Consider the following 21183-nt stretch of genomic DNA (forward strand, 5'->3'; position numbering starts at 1 on the left):
AAGTTTGTATTGTTCGATACATATGCGTACTGGTTCGAACAGTTCAATATCGATACGAGTATTGTTGCACCGCTACTATCTTGGCCCCAGAAGGATCCTACAATAAGGTTATTAATCTCATGAGTTTCACTTCCTGGACAAATAAAACAAACTCAATGTGAATGCCATATATTTATGAAATTTGAATATTAATTTTCTTGTACACCTTGTTCGATGGTTTTTTTTCGTATGTTTTCAAGTTGAACACAATATCTGTTGGGTAGAAATTCTTTAAATATGATCACATTCACCCAGGCTGTTTTTACTTGTTTTCAAGTTGTTAATGTTATGACATTTTGCGCAGAAAAAGAATGTTGCTTCAGATGCATTTTTACTACTGGAAGTATTTCATCTAATTTAAGCTGAATAGTTGAGCAGCACATGCAGGAGGTAGAATACATGACACCCATACGCTTACTGTAAGTTTACAAGACAATGACCTGCTTTGTTCACACATGGACTTAATTTGATATCTCAGTCTTTATGCTAGAGAGTTGGCAGGTTAAAATCCATTTACTGGCTGAACTAAGTGAGTCAGACATTTGGATTCCTAACTCTGCCCGGGAATGTGCAGTGCATATGTGAAAACAACTTTGCGTGTAAGGGCCTGTGACCTTGTCTTTTTGACCATAACTCAAGAATTCCTAAATTAATGACAATGGCAACATTTTCCAGAAATGTAAAACAGGATAAAATGATAAAGAAATTTGCAATTTTGACCAAGAGGTCAAAATTGTTGCATTGTAATATTATGTAAAAACACTTTTCACAGCCTTGAAATAAGGGAGACTGTGATCATATTTTATTTTGGATACTGAACTGGTGACAGTAATCTCTGCTGGCAGATCTCTATATAAGAGACAGGACAGACAAGGGTGTAAATTACAATACTGGAAAAATTGCGAAACAGCAATTCTAGTAACTGAACTCATACTTATATCGACTTTTCTGCTCCATTTGAGCAGTCAAAGCACTTTTAGAAATGTGAAGCTAGAGACTCCAGTAACCATAGTTAATTGTATTCCAGGGCCAGAGCAGACAACACTGGAGACAATTTGATACTGCTGTCTAAAAGTAAGCATATATTCAGTGAGATTGCAAATCACAGTGAAAGTAATGACACCCATTTGCATCAATCGGAGGTCACTAAAATTAATATTGAGCCTCATGCCAGGAGTGACATGGTTAGCTACATGTTCTCCTTAAAATGCTGGGTGTCCAAAGCATGATGTGGGCTTCATAGTCAAATGGAACCAGGAAGCAGAGGATGTAGGATGAATACGTTAGCTTAAATGAGTCATACTGACTGTCAGAATCCTCAAAGCTAAGGCCAAGGAGGAGGAGTGGCTGCAATCTTTCACTCCCTGTTATTAATCAACCAAAGACCCAGAAAACTCAAAAAACAGCTTTATTTGTTATCTATCATTCACCTCATAGTTTCTATCTGATTTCTCAGACTTTTTTTTTTATCTGAGTTAGTGCTCCGTTTTGATAAAATCATTATTATACATGATTTTAACACAGATATAGATGGTGAAAATGAAAGTCTCGACATAAATGTTATTTTTTTAAATTAGACTTAATTTACTTTTCTCAAAATTTAAATGATCGTGCAACTTCGCAATATTTTCTGACTCTTTATTTAGACGCTTTCTGTCCAATTAATCTTTCTGAGTTAACTTAATGTCTTCCTCTAAACCATCACTGTGACTTTTAACTGATCATTTCCAAAGGAACAGTTTATTTGAAGCATTTTAATCAGGATTTAAAATTCATCATAGCACAGAAACAGTACTAGTGAATGTTGTACATAATGATCTTCTTACGGCTTCTATATTGCACAAATATGAAGAACTCCCTTTATTCATTTGCACAATATCTCTAATATTTAGAAACAGTCTGTCTCAAATTGATGCTGAAAAGCTGGTCCATGCATTTATTGCTTCTAGGCTGCACTAACTTCAGCTATCAGGTCCCTCTTCTTTGGAAATGACAAACATGCTGTCTACTTTTAAGATTAAACTTAAAACTTTCCTTTTTGATAAAGTATATAGTAAAGGCTAGATCAGGTGACCCAAAACCATCACTAAGTTACGCTGCAATAGGTTTAGGCTGCTAAGGTACTTTTCTTGATGCAATGAGGATGTCTTCTTTACTCATCTATTTTTTACTCCCCGTGTGTTTATACACCAGTACTGTATGTAATCATTAGTAATTCATGAACTCTGGCTCCTTTCCACAGGACACAGCAGATGGCTGCTCCACCCTGACACTGGTCCTGCTGCAGGTTTCTTCCTGTTAAAACTGACCTTTTCCTTCTCACCGTTGCTTGATCATAGATACATATCTGATTGTTTGGGTTTTCTCTCTAATATTATAATGTCAAATTGCATTGAAATGGAATCAAATTCAGTGTCTTTACCCATTCATAATTTTCTTTCTATGCTTAAGTACTTTTAACTAACTCACACACTGGTGGATGCATCTGGGACAACTCGGGGTTCAGTATCTTGCTCAAGGATACTTGGACATGCAGACCAGATGAGGCAGGAATCAAACCACTGACCTTTTGCAAACCACTCTAGCTTCTGAGCTACAGCGACTACTCTTAAAACATATGTATTGACTAGGGGTGCAACAATACTCGTATCGATATTGAACTGTTCGATACAGTGCTTTCGGTTCGGTACGCATATGTATCGAACAATACAACATTTTTTATTTATTTTATCAACTTTTCTTCTGACAATGCTGTCTGTGTTGAACGCTCAGTGGATCTGCGTTCGACTACTCCGCCTAGGCTGCACTGTGCAGATCCACTGACCGCAGAGCAAGCTAGCAAGACAGAAGCTAAGCTCGGTGCAACGTGGCAACTGCCTCAACGCTACCCGAAATTGAACCTCCCCCATCCTCATTCAGATCTGGCGTTTGGAACTATCTTTGTTTACATGTGAAGCATGACCCTAATGGACAAAAGTAAAACAGTATGTTGGATGTGCCACGCAATGCTCAATTACATTGGTGGGAACTAGTGCGTTAGCGCAGTTAGCTCGTTAACGTGTTGACGCCGTCCAGCCCCACACACGGGGCGATCCGCGGTAATTCGTTAATGGAGATTTGCCGCTTTATGGCGTTAATGTCATTTTAATGAGATTAACGCTGACAGCACTAGTGGGAACACAACAAATATGACTGCACATTTACGCCGACATCATCCTAGTGCAAAGACAAGTGGAAGCAGACAAAAACAACAAGCACGCATGCTACAAACTTTACCCGAGTCATTTAGACAGCCATTAGCACATGATTCTCCGTATGGGGACCTGGTATGTTTAATATTCTGCTGAGAATATAGCCCAGAAGAAGCGTATAGTATAGCTTTTATTTTGGAAAGAGCCATTTCTCTGTAATAAACTCTCTTTTCCAAAGATGAGTGATTTCTCGATCGGATAGATTTATTATTTTTTTTTATTATGTTGTTTCAGCAACATTACATTTAAAAACTGTACTTCTGAGTTAAAATATATATTTATAATTTTAATAAATGGCAAATTAAAAAAGCATGAACATTTTTTTGTATCGAAAAAATATCGAACCGTGACATCAAAGTATCGAACCGAACCGTGAATTTTGTGTATCGTTGCACCCCTAGTATTGACAGCAGCAAAAGGTGTCATATAGCAAAAAAAAAGCTGCTGGTTTTAGACTGTGCTGTTTGTGCTGTTAGACCTGAAAACATATTTTTTGCCTCACACCACTTCTCTATGGGGGAATTACTTGTACATGTTATAAAGCCTAATATATGTTTTTATGTCACCAGAAGGCTTTTTGCATAAACCCTTCAGTCCTTTTAAATTTCATAAATCACAAAACGAACTACAAATCCCTGCTCAAAATCATCGCAGATGATTGGTTGCGGCTCACTTAAACGCCACTGTGCATGTCTGCATATGGCTCTTCAATCACGTCAATCAATTCGGTTAAATCCGGACCAATCAGGTCCGGGGGTTTCCCTTGGTGGGCGGGACTGTAGTGCTTCCTCACACAGCAGGCTCGTTTCCTAGACGTTGCTAACAACCTGCTGCCTGCAACTTTCGCCTGTCTCCTCGTGCACTGTCGTTTTCCAGCTGAGGGGTGTTCGATATGTGCGCGAGGATGCAGCCGTGTCCACACTGAGAGTCCCCCTCAGCTCCGTGCCGGCTGCATGGTGCTCCGTGTCTCTCTGCCTGCTTTCTGACGCTTGAGGTTGCAGTCTGGCCTCCAGCCGCGACTGCGAATTAACTTCATTGCTCAGCGTCGCCTTGCTATGTTTATTTTATAAAGATGGCGGTGAAGGGGACACTGTAAACTAAATGACTGTCAGAAACATCGCCTCCATTTGTAATATGGTGAGTAACTCGCTGCTTTTCCGTGTCGATATCGATCCGCTTGCAGGCACTGTGCTGAACCTGCGCGTGTGTGTGTGTGTGTGTGTGTGTGTGTGTGTGTGTGTGTGTGATGAGTCGCCTCCCACCTGCACCCAGAGAATGTGCACACTGCAGGGTTTTTTTTTTTAAACGAGTATACACAGTAGTTTAAATCGTGGCCCCATACTTTAGTTAGTTGTCGCTCAGACAGGGCCCCTTTTGTGCGCCTTTGCACGCTGAAGCTTGCCAGTGTTCTGACAAACCATCCTCCTTTGGCAAAACGTCCTACCGTAAGTAGTTTATGCACATTTCTGCTGTCACAGAATAATTCCACCACAAATTTAACTAGGTATGATGGTTTGCCACTTAACTTTGCCCATCACAGTATGCTGTAGCTTATATTCATATAGCCAGGACGGTTTGCCACTTTATTTTACCCGTTAAAGTATGTTTGTAGGTCACATTCACAAAGGTAGCATGGTTTGGCACTTCATTTTACCCATCAGAGTATGTTTCTAGATCTTATTAACAAAGGTAGGACGATTTGCCACTTAATTTTAGCTGTTAAAATATGCTTGTAGGTCACATTCACAAAGGTAGGACGGTTCGCCACTTAAATTTGTGTTGTGCCCATACGCAGAAACAATGGGTAGGATGGTTTGTCAGGTAGGATGGATTCCCAGAACACCTGGAGCGTTTGCATTGTGTGTTGCATCCTGGCGAGACAACACAATGTACAGTTTGTATAGTTGTCACCGGTGATTGACAAGAGGGATGGGGGAGCGTGCTGCCTTTGACAGCTTGGTGTGATTGCATAATGTGGTGCTGCAGCAAAGGACCGGTTACATCCTGGTAGCATAGAGCAGGAATCTGCACTAATCTGTGCTCCTGGTGTGTTCAGGGGCAGTGAAGAGTGGGTAAGAACAGACTTAAACGGCTCTGCCTAATGCCAGTGGCCTTTGCTTTATTTAGACTAGATGCTAATGTGAAAAGCCTGCAGTGTCAGTCAGAGCTGCTGGAGTTCTTAGATTGCACAGACTGATATATTAATCCATATCTCATCAGGATGTGTGGTATTTTTCTTTTGTTTCTATATATATTTTGTATCTATCTATCTATCTATCTATTAGGGGTGCAACGATATTCGTATCGATATTGAACCGTTCGATACAGTGCTTTCGGTTCGGTACGCATATGTATCGAACAATACAACATTTGTAATTTATTTTATCAACTTTCCTTCTGACGATGCTGTCTGTGTTGAGCGCTCAGTGAATCTGCGTTCGACTATTCCGCCTAGGCTGCACTGTCGAGCGCAGATCCACTGAGCGCTCAATACAGACAGCATAGTCAGAAGGAAGAGCGCAGGGCAAGCTAGCAAGACAGAAGTTAAGCTCTCCTTGCAACATGGACCTCCCCCACCCTCATTCAGATCTGGCGTTTGGAATTATTTTGGTTTTCATGTGACGTATGACCCTGAAGGTAAGCGAGTCATGGACTAAAGTAAAACAGTATGTTGGATGTGCCATGCAATGCTCAATTACATGGGTGGGAACTAGTGTGTTAGCGCAGTTAGCTCGTTAACGTGTTGGCCGTCTAGCCCCATGCACGGGGCGATCGGTGGTAGCTCGTTAACGGAGATTTGCCGTGTTGTGGCGTTAAGGTAATTTCATCGAGATTAACCTGAAAGCACTAGTGGGAACACAACGAATATGACTGCACATTTACGCCGACATCATCCTAGTGCAAAGACAAAAACAACAAGCATGCTACTAACTTTAGCCGAGTCATTTAGACAGCTGTTAGCACATGATTCTCCTTATGCTGCTGAGAATATAGCCCAGAAGAAGCGGATAGTATAGCTTTTATTTTGGAAAGAGACATTTCTCTGTAATAAACTCTCTTTTCCAAAGATGAGTGATTCCTCAATCAGATACAGGGCTTGCAATATCGCTAGCCCGACGTCCTGGAGCTAGCGATTTTTTTTCAGTCGGGCTACCAAAATCTATCTCTTCCCTGCCCGTCGGGCTATTGTAGGAAGGAAAAATATATGTCAATGCTTTTGCATTCTTTCAGAAATGTAGCTGGGTAATTATGTCATTGGCATTGGTGAGCCACTGTCAATATGTGACATATTGAAATCGCGTTTGAATTTGCGCTTGTTTTTTTGCTTTCACTTTGCAATCGTGCGAACTGTGTATAGAGAGCGACAGCACTGATCTGTGGGTGATGATAATTTGTGCACCAATTCCTCTGACATCGTCTTATTAATCGTTAGCTTACTATGCAAACATGACAAGTGAAATCTCCCGCAGCTTAAACATGTGAGAGGTTGATCGCGCAGAGAATCGCTGAGCTTATGTGAGTGCGTGTGTAAAAGCAGCACGATATATATTTTAGTTCTGCTGAGCCAAATAAGACAGGTCAGGGTGAAGAAGTGACAGCCAAAGAAAAGCTTACCACAAAACGAAGAAGTTATGACAAATCAGACTATAAGGCAAAAAGAAAGTGCAGCTTTATGGTTTCATGGACAAAATAATTTCTGTGGCTGCAACATGACGAGCTAAATAACCAGGGCTGCACATAAGTGGTCCGCAGGTGCGCATTCGCTGTCAAAATAAAAAAACACGCACAAGGGTTGGGGTTAAATTTAAAAACTTTAAACTTTAAATTTAAAAACAGTTTTTAAATGTAATGTTGCTAAAATAAAAAAAATAAATCTATCTGATCGAGAAATCACTCATCTTTGGAAAAGAGAGTTTACAGAGAAATGGCTCTTTCCAAAATAAAAGCTATACTATACGCTTCTTCTGGGCTATATTCTCAGCAGCATGTTAAACATACCAGGTCCCCATACGGAGAATCATGTGCTAACGGCTGTCTAAATGACTCGGGTACAGTTTGTAGCATGCGTGCTTGTTGTTTTTGTCTGCTTCCATTTGTCTTTGCACTAGGATGATGTCGGCATAAATGTGCAGTGATATTCGTTGTGTTCCCACTAGTGCTGTCAGCGTTAATCTCGTTAAAATGACATTAATGCCATAACGCAGCAAATCTCCGTTAACGAGTTACCGTGGATCGCCCCGTGCGTGGGGCTGGACGGCGTTAACGAGCTAACTGCGCTAACGCACTAGTTCCCACCAATTGAGCATTGCGTGGCACATCCGACATACTGTTTTAATTTTGTCCATGACGCGCTTACCATCAGGGTCATGCTTCACATGAAAACCAAGATAGTTCCAAACGCCAGATCTGAATGAAGGTGGGGGAGGTTCAATTTCGAGCTTAGCTTCCGTCTTGCTAGCTTGCGCTGCGCTCAGTGGATCTGCACTCGACAGTGCAGCCTAGGCGGAGTAGTCGAACACAGATTCACTGAGCGCTCAACACAGACAGCATCGTCAGAAGAAAAGTTGATAAAATAAATAAAAATGTTTGTATTGTTCGATACATATGCGTACCGAACGGTTCAATACCGATACGAGTATTGCTGCATCCCTAATATATAACTACACTAGTGAAAGCCTCCCAACAAATGTTTCACCAAACATAAAGCAGGAACAAGCAGTTCACAGGGAAGCCATCATCATGTGAAATTTAAAAAAAAAAAAAAAAAATTTTTTATCCTGATCGAAATATCAGATCGGCGCATCCCCCAGTCAGTAGGTCCCTAACCCTATTTATTAAATAATCTTAACTAAGTAATCTAGTCGAGATGTTACAAGTTAAGGACGCACTGATGGATATGGGCAGATAAAATGCTGCAGTGTATTGCACCAGTCATTATATTATCATTATTATTATTATTATTATTATTAGTATCCATGGATTTTTCTTAACACCGACTAACCTAAATTGCACGTCTTTGGGCTGTGGAAGGAAGCCGAAGTACCTGGAGAAAACTCGTGCAGGAGTAAGGAGAACATGTAGACTGCACACATGCAGGGCAACAGGTTCAAATTAGGAACCTTCTTGCTGTGAAGCAACAGTGCACCTTCAGTGTTAGATGAATAATTGTTATTTCAAGCTTCTGCCTTAATCAAAAAAATATGTAGAAAGGAGCATAATATGTCTCCTTTAAGAATTTATTCCTTTCTAAATTAACAATACCACTGCCCTCTTCCTGTTATCAGGAGGAGCTCAAATTTCAAAGTGTGGTTTCAGATGTCAGTAAAGGTTGGATGGATATTTCATGTGTGGATTCTCCTTGGTAATTCGTCTCTCCTGGGACCTGCATGTCTCCCAAAACATTGGAGACTGGAAGTGGTAAGCCGGACAGACGGGTATCCATTGTTTGCTTTGACAGATGAGAAATGACAGTCATTAGAAGTCAAAGCCTTCCCCAACCTAAATTGTCTGCTGTGTTCACTCAACAAAGCTGTGATTCATTTGAAAAAGCTTTGAGCTCTGACAAGAGATAAGTGCTCTGTCTCAGCAATTGGGTGCAGCAAGAGTCCCGACTTTTGATACAGGTCTACCTATTTAGACTATATCCGTTTTCTACATTGACATGACTTGTTGTTTTGACGAAAGGAAGCAAGATGTGCGGAAGTGTGTGCTTTCTGCAGAAAATTGAGATCTTTAAATTTTCTAGAAAGAATCATTTTATTAATTACAGAAAAAGTCAGTTTTGTTTTGCCTCATAGCTGCAGATGTATAGCTGCTCTTGGCCCTTGACTATGCATCATTTCCATATTCATTTGCCTGTATATTCACACACCGGACTAAGCAAATAAGTCTGTCACTGAAATCTACTGAAATGATTCAAATGGAATATGAGATGATTACGATGACAGAGCGTCTCGTGTTTTGTCCTCTCAGGGCACCAATGCCTCTGCTCTGGAGAAAGACATCGGCCCGGAGCAATTCCCAATCAACGAACACTACTTCGGATTGGTCAATGTGAGTATCACTAAATCCTCGCTTGCATTAACAAAAGCCATTGCCAAACAACAGTGGTGTCATTTTTCAAAACAAAATGCCACGGGACCGCAGTGAGTCATGTCCTCGGCTGGTCAGCGGGTATTCGAGGTAACAATGTTGTTTGTGAGACTCTTGGCCAAACGGGGATGTTCTGTTTCCTTAATGAGACATTTATGTAAACACACAAGTTTCTCAACGCTCTAGACACTGTGTCTGCCAAATGGATAACAACAATAGAACACACTGGCGTTTTTCCACGAGCTATTAACAGATAATCTAAAAGAAATATTCGAGTCCTTGTTTTAAATCGCTTCCTCATCCTCATCACAGTTTTGTGTCGATGTCTCCCTGTGGTTTTCTCCCTCAGTTTGGAAACACGTGTTACTGTAACTCAGTGCTCCAGGCTCTGTACTTCTGCCGGCCTTTCCGGGAGAATGTGCTGGCGTACAAAGCCCAGCAGAAGAAGAAGGAGAACCTGCTCACGTGCCTGGCTGACCTCTTCCACTCCATTGCCACGCAGAAGAAAAAAGTTGGCGTCATACCGCCCAAGAAATTCATCTCCCGCCTACGGAAGGAGAACGGTGAGCATACATCATAATGAAAGTTTCACAGTCGGCCTTTGTTATATCATGTGCTGGAATTGTATGAACACAGAAAAAGAATAAGAACTGTGAGGTCTACTCCATCTACAGTGGCAGGAAGTTACACGAACCTTTATATTTTGGATAATGGACCTTGTGGTAAAAAATATAAACATTATATGTTTGGTTTTTTTGTGTGTTTGTTTTTGGTTTTTTCCCGATTGCCAAGAATTGCATAAACACTTTATTCTTCTATATGTATGTCCAGATGTACTCTTGATTAAGTAGTGGACAGTCCTCAAGATCTACTTTTCAAAGTCCGCCAACCCTTCCTGTCTGAACAAGGACTACTGTCAGCCCAGTTGGAGTTTGTTCCTGGGATGAAAACCTCACTGGAGAGGCAGCTCAGCATATTTTTTAGTTATTGTTCACAAAGTACTTGGCTAATTTGCAGAGAAGCACCTAATAAATATTTGCTAATTAATTTGTCACTTCCCCAAAGCAACAAGTACCCCCATATTCTGATAATACAGGGTTTAAGGGCACTTGGATCTCATCTCAGTTAATCGTTTATGAACCTTGTGTCATACAGGCTGCTTAGACTTATTTTGCAATTTTGGTTGTAAAAGTTACAAAGTACTTCTGATCTTTCAGGAACCGTTCAAATTTTCTCTTTAGCTCGAAATAGTTGAGGAGTTACAGTAATATGAAAAGCACATGGTAATCTCTGTGCCGAGCTGATTTTTCTTCCTGTGTTCAGACAGCAGTGCCTTGTGAATGCTTTGTGCTGCCATGAAACACCAAATATCCCCTTAAAGATCACCTTTTCTTCTTCCCGAAACCGTTTGAATTGTGTCTCTAGCACAAATGGTAACTGAGTTACTGTCATTTATAGAGTGCTTGTAAAATGGGCATGCCACTGGCGCTGTTTAAAAAATAAAAAAAAATAAAAAAAATAAAAAGGGGTTAATCCCATTGAGGTGTCCCAGTTTTAGTGTTCTGGTGTTATGTGCTGGATTACTGGAAGAAGAGTCTCGCATTAATAATTTCTCAGAAGAGTCATTTTTCTTGTCAAAATTTATATGCTCAAAACATTAAAACAGTGTGTTGAAGAATGACTTAAGTGTCCGTCATGTGGATCCTTTCACACACACGTGTCCATAAATGGAGAGCTGAGTGCTGTGGTTTAGTTTAGTGTGCTTTAGTGTGCTTTTGAGCTACATTACAGTCTGAATATTTGAAGTGAAAGGCAGGTGCGTGTTGGTGGTAAGGTCATTCAGAGTAGAGCTGACAGAAAGGCTGACTGTTCACTGCTGTCCATATTGAGGAAGCTCTTTATGTGCATGAACAATGCAATCTCTGTTGAGACCCAGCTTTGGTCAGCTGGCTCATCTCTGGACGTTTTTTTTTTTTTTTTTTTTTTTTTTTTTTTTTTTCTTCCCCCTCGGCAGCCGCCACCATTCCCTTCTCATTTTCCCCCCTTATATACAGATCTGTTAAAACAAAGAATGTGTATGGATGTTTTTATTATAAATAAACCCTGCTGATTTTACTTACAACATGTCAAGGCAGACATTTTCAAAGTGCAGCATCGCAGTGGGAGTAATGCAGGTGTAACAAATCACTGTAATGACAGCTGTTTTCTGCTTGTGCCAATGAACCAGCAGTTATTACTGTTATTAAACACACCTGTAGTTTTCAGAACTACAACAGCTGTTACTTCCCCTGATGTAACATAGAAAGAACCAGTCGATACTGGTCTACCACTTCTTTATCTATACTGGTGCACTTGTTATTGTTGAAAACTTTTTATTTAGTTTTTACTGTATTCTATAGAAAAAAAGTATATTTTGAGGAGTTGGGAGCAACGGGCTCCAGAAACGTATTTTTTTAAAATAAGGTTTAATTTGCTAAAAAGCTAGCTTTAGAGATGGCTTAGGGCAAATTTTGCTAATATATACAGATCTAGGCTAGCTGCTTCTCCCAAGCGCCTGCTTTATGGTAACAGTTACAACCTTATTGGTCCTTTTTTGGGGGGCTCATTGAATAGCTGTGGTCCAGTCCTTTATCTGTAGCACTGATCTATTAAGCTTTCAGATGTTTAAATTGATGCATAGGTTTAAATAACAGCCTCCTGTAGGCCCATTGTGGTAGAAATATTATGTATTTCTATTTATTTCTGCAGGAAGTTGACGTTGTATGCATTTATCTCTGTCTCCTTCCAGATCTGTTTGACAACTACATGCAACAAGATGCACACGAATTCCTCAACTACCTGCTGAACACCGTGGCTGATATCCTGCAAGAGGAGAAAAAGCAGGAAAAGCAGAACGGGCGCCTCAAGAACAATGGCACCGCCGTCACCACCGAGGCTGAGACGGAGAACAAGACGGAGCCCACGTGGGTTCACGATATCTTTCAAGGCACACTGACCAATGAGACGCGCTGCCTCAACTGTGAAACAGTATGTATGCTCCTGGATTTTCTACACCGTGAGTTTATTAGAGAGGTAGTTTGTGCTATCTGGTAATGGATTTGCTGGTGCACGAACAAGAGATCTCACCTGAATAAGTCTGAAAAGGGGATTAGCTCTTTGCAAAGGTGCTGAGAGACATGGGAAGAAAAAAAAAAGAGAATCAGTGAGCGCTTCTGAGGAGCTCTGACCACCCGGTTTACGTCAGGGCCGTCTGAGGTTTTGTCCTCACCTTTTTTTTGAGGGCAAGGAGTGAGACAGGTTCCCCAGAACAACCCCTGCAAAACACCAAGACGATGCAGGGTGCAGAGACAAAAGCCATTCAGTCAAATAAGCATTTCAAAGACTGGCTGAGTGTGTGTAGGTGTGAGTGGGTGGCTGTTCTGTCACAGAACAGCAGGCTTAGTCTCACTGACTCTGTCAGTGTAACAACAGATGAGTTACATCGGTGTCTCTCGCTGTCTGACAGGTGAGCAGCAAAGATGAGGATTTTCTGGATCTTTCTGTGGATGTAGAGCAGAACACATCAATAACACACTGTCTCAGGTAGTATTGATTTATTATACATTCAGACGGAGCTGACATATTCCCTTTGGTGTGAGTGAGACTCAGTAATTGAGCCTCCTGTGGTCTGCTTGTTCCTCCAGGGACTTTAGTAACACAGAGACTTTGTGCAGTGAATACAAATACTACTGTGAGACATGCTGCAGCAAGCAGGAAGCACAGAAACGGTCAGTAAAGCACTCCGTTTGACCACCAGTGTTATGTTCCTGCAGAAAGGCTCCTTCCTAAGCATGTATTCTTCACTGCAGGATGCGTGTGAAGAAACTTCCTATGATCCTGGCGCTACACCTCAAGAGGTTTAAGTACATGGAGCAGCTGCACCGCTACACCAAGCTGTCCTATCGGGTGGTTTTCCCATTAGAACTCCGTCTCTTTAACACGTCTGGGGATGCAGTCAACCTGGATCGCATGTACGATCTAGTAGCTGTGGTGGTGCACTGTGGAAGGTATAGTATACTGATTATTATACATATAGCAAAAGTATGTGTGATGGATCTTGTCACACCTGGTAAAAGTAGATATGTAAGGCTGTTATTGTGTCATGTTTTGGAATTTAAAAAAATAACACGGTTAATTTTTTTAAGCCTCTACCAACTCACTGATCAGACTTTACATTTTTTCAGCTGACCCATAAAGGCAGTGGAACGAGAACCCCGCACTATGAAACAAATTCAACATTGCCAGGATATTTTTCCTTATCTGGCTTCACCTGCCCCAACGTTAGCAATCAGGCTAAGCAGTTACTCAAAGAGCTTCGTAAGTCAACCTAGGCTTTCCCAATCTGCGTCATCAGAGAAAGACAGAGACTTTAGAAACTGCTGAAAAACTTTAGACCCTGCTGATATCCTATCAGAGGTTTGAGGGATCTTCCAGGAATCATGATGTTATTTTCTGTTGAATCAATTGGTCAGTAGGAGGTGATTTCATGCCTGTTGATCTCTTATTGCCAGCGTAACCTGCTACAGAGCTGGTTACATCTGCAACACAAATGACCACAGAGATGTACCTCAGTAAAAAGTGAACCATCTTCCTGAAAATCAGGGGTTAAACCTGCAGTTACCTCGCTAAGTCCCACATCCTGTGTTATAGTTCAGGCTTCAGGTCTCTGGGTAAATCCACACTAATAGGTTTTTATTTTAAAAAGCATACTTTGCATTTTAAAATAAAATACTTCTAAGATAAAGTATTTATTTATAAAAAAAAAAAAAAAAGAAGTCTGCTGACGATATAATTGACACTAGACAAAATACTTTACAACTCCACAACTTTATTAGTGCAAAAAAAACATCAATGTATTTTAACTTAAACAAGCAGCTGTTTTTTATGTGCATTAAAGTTATATACAATTTAACAGTGAAAATGCAAATTCCTTGCTGACAGTTTAACCAAAAGGCATTTCCAGTGGAAATTGGCTGACAGATCCTCAGGATAACCATGTGTAATATCCATAAATCTTAAAAAGAGGTTATACACACACAATACGGTAATATTATGTTGAAGCACAGTACGTATCACTCCGTGAGGCTCCTGCCTACGATAGCCGTAATGCTCCGACAATCCATCAAGCTGTGCGGGTTCGTAACAAAGTCGCACTAAAACATTTGACAGATTTTCGAGCGCCGTGTACATAAAATCGTTTTGAGGTCAGTAAACACAACCAGAATTCATACATAAGACACACGGGATTATAAGGGGCACTGTCGATTTTCAGAAAAATCAAAGGATTGATTTAAGGTGTGTGGTATTTTCCAAAAAACGCGGTAATAACGACGGCCCGCTAGCATGCTCTACCAAAAATAGTGCTTTGTTGTGTATCTGACAGACGAAAGCTAAACCAGTTCCACACCACTGAAGTTGCAGCATTTTTACAAACCAGTTCTGGTTCATCCGTTTCATTCAACGACCCGCTTTCACCCTTCTCATTCTCCACCATGCTTTTTCTGCCATATGCGTATGAAAACAAAGGCACTGTACATGCGCGTTTTACCCATATTCTATCGCGATATTTCATTTTCTTATTGTTGCCCAACATTATATTGGTATTACCGTGAACGGTATGATATGGCCCAGCCATAATTTTCAACCAGCACAAGTTGAAAAGTGAAATATGAAGTAAAAACTAAAACTGAGTCAGTCCCATAGGCTCCCATTCCAAATCCTCAGTTTCACAACATACCATAATTTTATTTATATAGCACTTTAAAAACAACATATGGCCAAGCAAAGTGCTGTACACGAGAAATTAAAAAACAAAAAAAAGCAAAATAAGAATAATAAATAAAATAACAAAGCATTAGCAGTGTCAGTTACCCACTGAGTACAAGGCCATCAAATAAAAATGAGTTTTTAACCTGGATTTAAAGACCACCACTGAAGTAGGTTGCCTACTGTGAAGAGGAAGATCATTCCAAAGCTTCGGGGCCACAAAAGAGAAAGCTCGGCTAGTTTAGGGACTGAGAGCAACAGCTGCTCAGCTGACCGGAGTGAACAGCAGATGTAAACATGTTTACAGCCTTGTACAGAAACAGTTTTGCACCCTGCAACGAATTTCCTCTTCAGCAGCTGTTAAGGACCTTACATAATTTACTAATTTAAAATCTGTCAAGTCTTCTTGTTTGCAATATTGTGGGTGTAGCTGCTTTAACTGGCAGGTGGTTGTCCACAAAGGCAGCTGTAAATGGGAGCTCTCTGCTGGGCTTCACCACCAGATTGTGGCGCACAAAGTTCAGATTGTCTGGTAACTGAACCACTTCTTTTTCCAGAAAACTAAGTGATGGCCAAAATGTTAACACTGAGGCAATAAAATCTGACTTCCTTACATCACAGTGCCTATGTCCATCTTTTATAATCTTTGCGTCGCCAGCTCTCTCCTTCCTCTTTGTAGAAGTGCACACTTTGTCGAGTGCATTTAAAATTTGTTGCGTCTGTAAAGACTGAATTTGTTCCTTATACCAGGTCAAACTGGACAGTGTAACACTTTAAAACTTGGCGTGAATGTGTCCTAAAAGATTAGCATGCCTTTTATTCTGTCTTCCTTCTCTCACCCCAACCAGTGGCAGCAGATGGCCCCGCCCCTCCCTGAGCCTGGTACTTCTGGAGGTTTCTTCCTGTTAAAAGGGAGTTTTTCCTTCCCACTGTCGCCAAAGTGCTTGCTCATAGGGGGCCATACGATTGTTGGGTTTTTCTCTGCATGTATTATTGTAGGGTCTACCTTACAATATAGAGCGCCTTGAGGCGACTGTTGTTGTGATTTTGCACTATATAAATAGAAATGAATTGAAAAGTGGTGGTTGCACCTGGCCAAGAGCAGTCACTTCCTTCATATTATTACAAGATCTTCACAGATTTAAGGTATTAGCTCTCAAACCACATAAAGTTGCTGCTCAGAATTTCCCAAGTCCCAAATCACTATTAAATGGCAGTGAGTGCACGTGTGGCCAGTTGTGGTTAATTTTGTGCAAACGACAGGAGGAAGTATGCGTGGGCAGAGTTAACGATTTCAATGTTTGTCTTTTGTCTCCTCAGCGGCCCAAATCGAGGTCATTACATCACTATAGTGAAGAGTCATGGCTTCTGGCTGCTGTTTGATGATGACATTGTGGAGGTGCGTGACTGTTAGTGTTGGCCTATTTGTTCCTTGACTCCTCTGTTTGTTTGCATTGCCATTTAATCTCATCTTACCTCTGTTGTGCAGAAAATTGATGCCCAGGCCATTGAGGAGTTTTACGGTCTTACCTCAGATATCTCGAAGAACTCTGAGTCGGGATACATCCTCTTCTACCAATCCAGGGAGTGACGCTGGAGAAGGATAGGAAGGACTTTGTTTTGTTTTTTAAACTTCAGCCTAACAGACTCTTCATCTCCATCCCATCCTGCTCCTCCTCCTCAAGTCAGACCTCTCTGAAGTATGTGCCAATCCTCTGCCCCAGTCTCACCCTCTGGGTTTTACCTCGTCTATTTCTTTTCTCTGTCACTCTCTTTATTTTGATTCTTGTCTTTTAGCCACCTGCATTTGGACTGCACTTTAATATGAAAAGCAAAAATGCTCAACAGCATGATCGGGGAGGAAAAGGTATTGCATCAAGCAGCCACTTGGTGTTCTCAACCAGGAAGGATTTGGTGCACATATAGACAGTTTCAGAAATTGTACTTTATCATTTTTATGTATATATATAAGATCTACTTCCATGATGTGCCACCCAATCATACTTCCTTCCATTAGGGCTATTCCCCTTCCTTAACTGAGCTTCGGTGTATTTATGTCTTTAGTGGGTGCATGAGAAATGTATGAAGATGGAGACAAACACTGTATAATACGCATTGAGAGATTTCACGCATTTCTAATTTCTCAAGCAATATCTGAACACTAATTGGAGAGAACTCGCAAGCTTTAAACTACCTAAATATAAAGCTGTCAGCTGTTGACAGTAGTAGATTTTATTTTGTCCTGTTAGTCTGACCAGAAGCAATCAGTACTTAAACACTACACGCATAACACTACACATTGGGGGAAAAAAATTTCCTGCTGTTTTCACTTAAATCCACTGAATCTTTATACGTTATTCACATGGAACGCCCCTATTTATTGAACTCGGTATATTTATTACTTTTATATGAAATGCTGGTAACAAAGTAGTAATGTAATTAAGTGAAAGGCTCTTTTGAGAGCTTATACTGTATGTTTAAGCTCTGGCTGTTAAGGATAAAGTGCATGAAACGCACAAGTTGATAGGACAGGTTAAAAAATAAAAAAAGAAGCTAGGTTTAATTTTGTATTTTACATGTGGAATAAGAGATTAACTTGACGCAAGAGAGACACGACCCATTACTGCCTAATCTTTCAACTGAAAAAGCTAAAACGGTGCAATATGAGGTGAAAGTATCCAGTGTGACGTTTCCTGGTGAGATTAAAATACAGCACATTTAATTGTGAGTAGTAGATGTGCTGTTTGGTTTGGTTTTTTCCCCTCTGTTATGTGTCCCTTTGCAACCTTGGACTGCATTGTCCTTTCTTTTCCATTTCTATGGTGAATTATGGCTTAGGCATTTTCTTTTAATCTGTCTCTGACTTTGATGATGTGTGCGTGTCTGATGTAGCACACTGCAATCCTGAAAATCTCTTCAAATTTAATGGTGATTGATACGATATCCCCAGTACTGTAAATGATCTCTCTGGCGCTTTTTTTCTCGAGCGCAACATCAAACACTTTGTTTTCATGTGAACAACATTCCTGTTTGCTCCACATCCGAGGGAATTACCATTGCAAATACATCTCGTTATAAATAAGACGTAGGAATAGGATTTATGTTAGGTTAGTGTCTGTGTTTGTACATGAGAGGCGTGTTGAATGCGCTCGTTTCTGCTGTCTCATCCACGTAGTCTGTTTTCTGGGTGAAGTCATGACGAACACGTGCCAAAACTGGAGTCTGACCTTGCAACAGTCTTTAACAGAACATTATTTTCTTTGTAAAGATGCAGCTGTACATATATATTATGTAGAGAAACACTTCTGGGAATAGCTAAATATTTTTTTAAAGTTGAGATCTGATAATGTAGAGACGCTCATGGCAAAGATTTTAGCTTAGCGTTAACCGTTAATAAAGAAATACTGTGCTGTTTTACAATCATGATTACATAATCAGAGTACTGAGCAGAAGCCACCATCTGCTGCTTTATGATAACGACTGGGTTAAACTGAGCCAGGGCAGAAAACGGTGGCTGGAATAGCAGACTTTTCAGACCCGGGTGTGATGAGAGAGAGACTCTTTCACATGCTGATCTTCCATTAACACTTATGCACTCGCCCTTACTGAGATTTTCAGTCATTGCACTTGGTCTCATGTATCTTACTGTGATGGTGTTCTACCAAGAAGAGCTGAGGTGCAGAGAGTCCTGCACCGTGTGGGACCTGACTGAACTTGTGTGAGGGAAGGAGATGACTCTCCGTTCGGCAGTTAACTGAAAGTGCACTTTATTAGACGATGATGAGCTTCAATGCTTTAACATGATGAACCACAGTCTAACACACTCACTTTGAGTTAGTTTCTTCTGTTCAATAAAAATTGCTATCAACAATGTTTATGAATTGTTTGGTTTTATTCTTCTGTTGCATCACTATACTTGTCAGCTGACCAGTCCTTATCAGTTTTTATTCCATTTTTAAGTTTACTTGGATTTCCTGAGTATGTTTGCTTATTTAGGTTTTGTTTTTATTTTAGAAAATGCTTAAATTGTATGATTTGTCAGAGGTAGAAATAAGGCATTCATAAAGGCTCTAACAAGAAGCACCCAGAGAGCACACACTTCCTGTAAGATGGCTCGCTCTTTGGTCAGTATTTACTTTAAAGGTAATAGTATTTAATTTTGTATTTATTTATGTCCTCTTAGTTCTTTTTAAAATGTACTTTAATAATTTTGTAGTGCAGTAAAATCTTTACTTTCATTACACTAACAGTATGTAGGGTTGGGTAATGGATGATTAATATCAATTCTTACATAACTTGACATACATAACTTGAGCCTATTATATAACACACTACAATATATTTCTAAATGGGCAGCTCATCAACTTGAAAGAGAGGCATATGAAATGTAAAACTGAGATTAGCGGGCCAGTGTGACATGATATTTAGGATTCTCACATACAGATATATTTCTTCCATGTTGACAAGACAACGGCACTAGAATTTCAAGCAGAGTTTTAAAGATCAGATATTTTATAAAATTTTGAACTAAAAGTTTGACCTTATCTGACCTTGAAGAAGAGGTCAGTGGTCCTGCGTAATACTGTATTTAGAATCCCCATATATCACTCCCTGTAGGCCTATATGTTCTTAATATAAATACAAGCAGTAAGTAAGTAAACAAGTTTTAATTTTTTTCTAAATATCATTATTAGCATTTTCACATCCAGCTCAATCAATCAACCCTTAAGGAGAGGTCAAAGGTCAAATGTAAAATCAAATCTTTACATGGTAATTTCTATATGTTGACAACACACACCACACTTGTAAGGATCATAGTTTGATAAAATCTTTGTCAAGCTATGACAAAAATCTACAATCTTTGACCAATAAATCATCACATTAAACTTGAAGACCTTGTTGGATGTAAGGCAATTTTTAACGGACTGTTAACATGACCCCACTCTACACTCCTACAAAGTTTTATCAGAATTGATTCAAAACATTTCTGGCTATCGTGTTTACACACAGAATGGCACTTACGCACGCTAACGATATAAAAAACCTTAACCCCGTTTGCCGCGATAACAAAATAAACACTCTGAGTCACATCTCAGTAAACATCCCACTCTCACATGCACCAATCCCACTTCAGGTGGGTTGTTTCAGGAAAAAAAGATGTCTGGAATTAACATAAATAAAAGGAGCACTAAGTTATTATACAATGTTACAGTATTGTATTATAAGTGTCATGGATATCATAAGAGTTCAGGTCATTTGAACTGGATAAATATAACACCAGAGCAATAGTATTGTTGCAAAGATGGACAAATAAAAACAGTCAGCAAGATCATACTTCTGTACACACTTGTAAATCTATGACTACCTCAGAACAAAGGTATAGTGTCATGGATTCGGCTCAGCTGAATCTGACTAAAATGTTCTGGAGAGGCTTCAGACTGGCAGCATATGCATAACAGCTCCAAACATCTTGAACCTGAATGGCTATTGCATGGAAGACATGGTTCAATATTTCAGCAAGCAAATGTTCGAGAGTGGTGGACAAACATGCAAAACAAATACTTTATTTCTACAGATGGAGCAAAAAATAAATCTCCTCTGGTGTCATAATAGTAAATGCACTCAAAGAGCTTTTTACTTGCCCCATTCACCCATTCATACAAGCACTTTTTTCAAGCACTTATTCCCTTTAGGCTACTTAGACATACCTATTATCGTGGCTCAAGAGTTGGCAGTTTGTTTTGTAATTGGAAGGTTGCTGGTTCGAGCCCCGGCTCAGACAGTCTTGGTCGTTGTGTCCTTGGGCAAGACACTTCACCTACTGCCTACTGGTGATGGCCAGAGGGGCCGATGGCGCGATATGGCAATTACCATCTAGCAAGATATTAGGATCATCTTTAAATTTGTTACTACATGATAATTTAATATGAGACCACAGAACTGATAACAGTTTGTATGAACGATGAGATAAGCCCGGAGATCAATGGGCCTGTAT

At 40.2% G+C, this 21183-nt stretch overlaps 1 protein-coding gene across 2 annotated transcripts; it reads left to right on the forward strand.

The window, feature by feature from the left end:
• The first annotated feature begins 4003 nt into the window (after positions 1-4003).
• On the forward strand, positions 4004-19061 carry usp46 (ubiquitin specific peptidase 46). 2 transcript variants are annotated; one of them, XR_005697055.1, is made up of 10 exons: positions 4004-4427; positions 9264-9344; positions 9733-9946; positions 12172-12410; positions 12889-12965; positions 13067-13150; positions 13232-13429; positions 16509-16587; positions 16678-16888; positions 16986-19061. XR_005697055.1 is itself a non-coding variant. In XM_040040281.1 (9 exons), exons 1-9 carry the CDS (start codon positions 4392-4394, stop codon positions 16777-16779), a joined length of 1110 nt encoding a protein of 369 aa, XP_039896215.1. In that variant the 5' UTR covers positions 4004-4391; the 3' UTR covers positions 16780-19061. The 2 variants fall into 2 exon arrangements, 1 of the variants encoding a protein (XP_039896215.1); XM_040040281.1 differs by having other exon boundaries at positions 16678-19061.
• Positions 19062-21183: the final 2122 nt, after the last annotated feature.

The sequence above is a fragment of the Simochromis diagramma genome, unplaced genomic scaffold (assembly GCF_900408965.1).
Source record: "Simochromis diagramma unplaced genomic scaffold, fSimDia1.1 OVJJ01000026.1, whole genome shotgun sequence".
In the NCBI taxonomy this organism is placed as follows: domain Eukaryota; kingdom Metazoa; phylum Chordata; class Actinopteri; order Cichliformes; family Cichlidae; genus Simochromis; species Simochromis diagramma.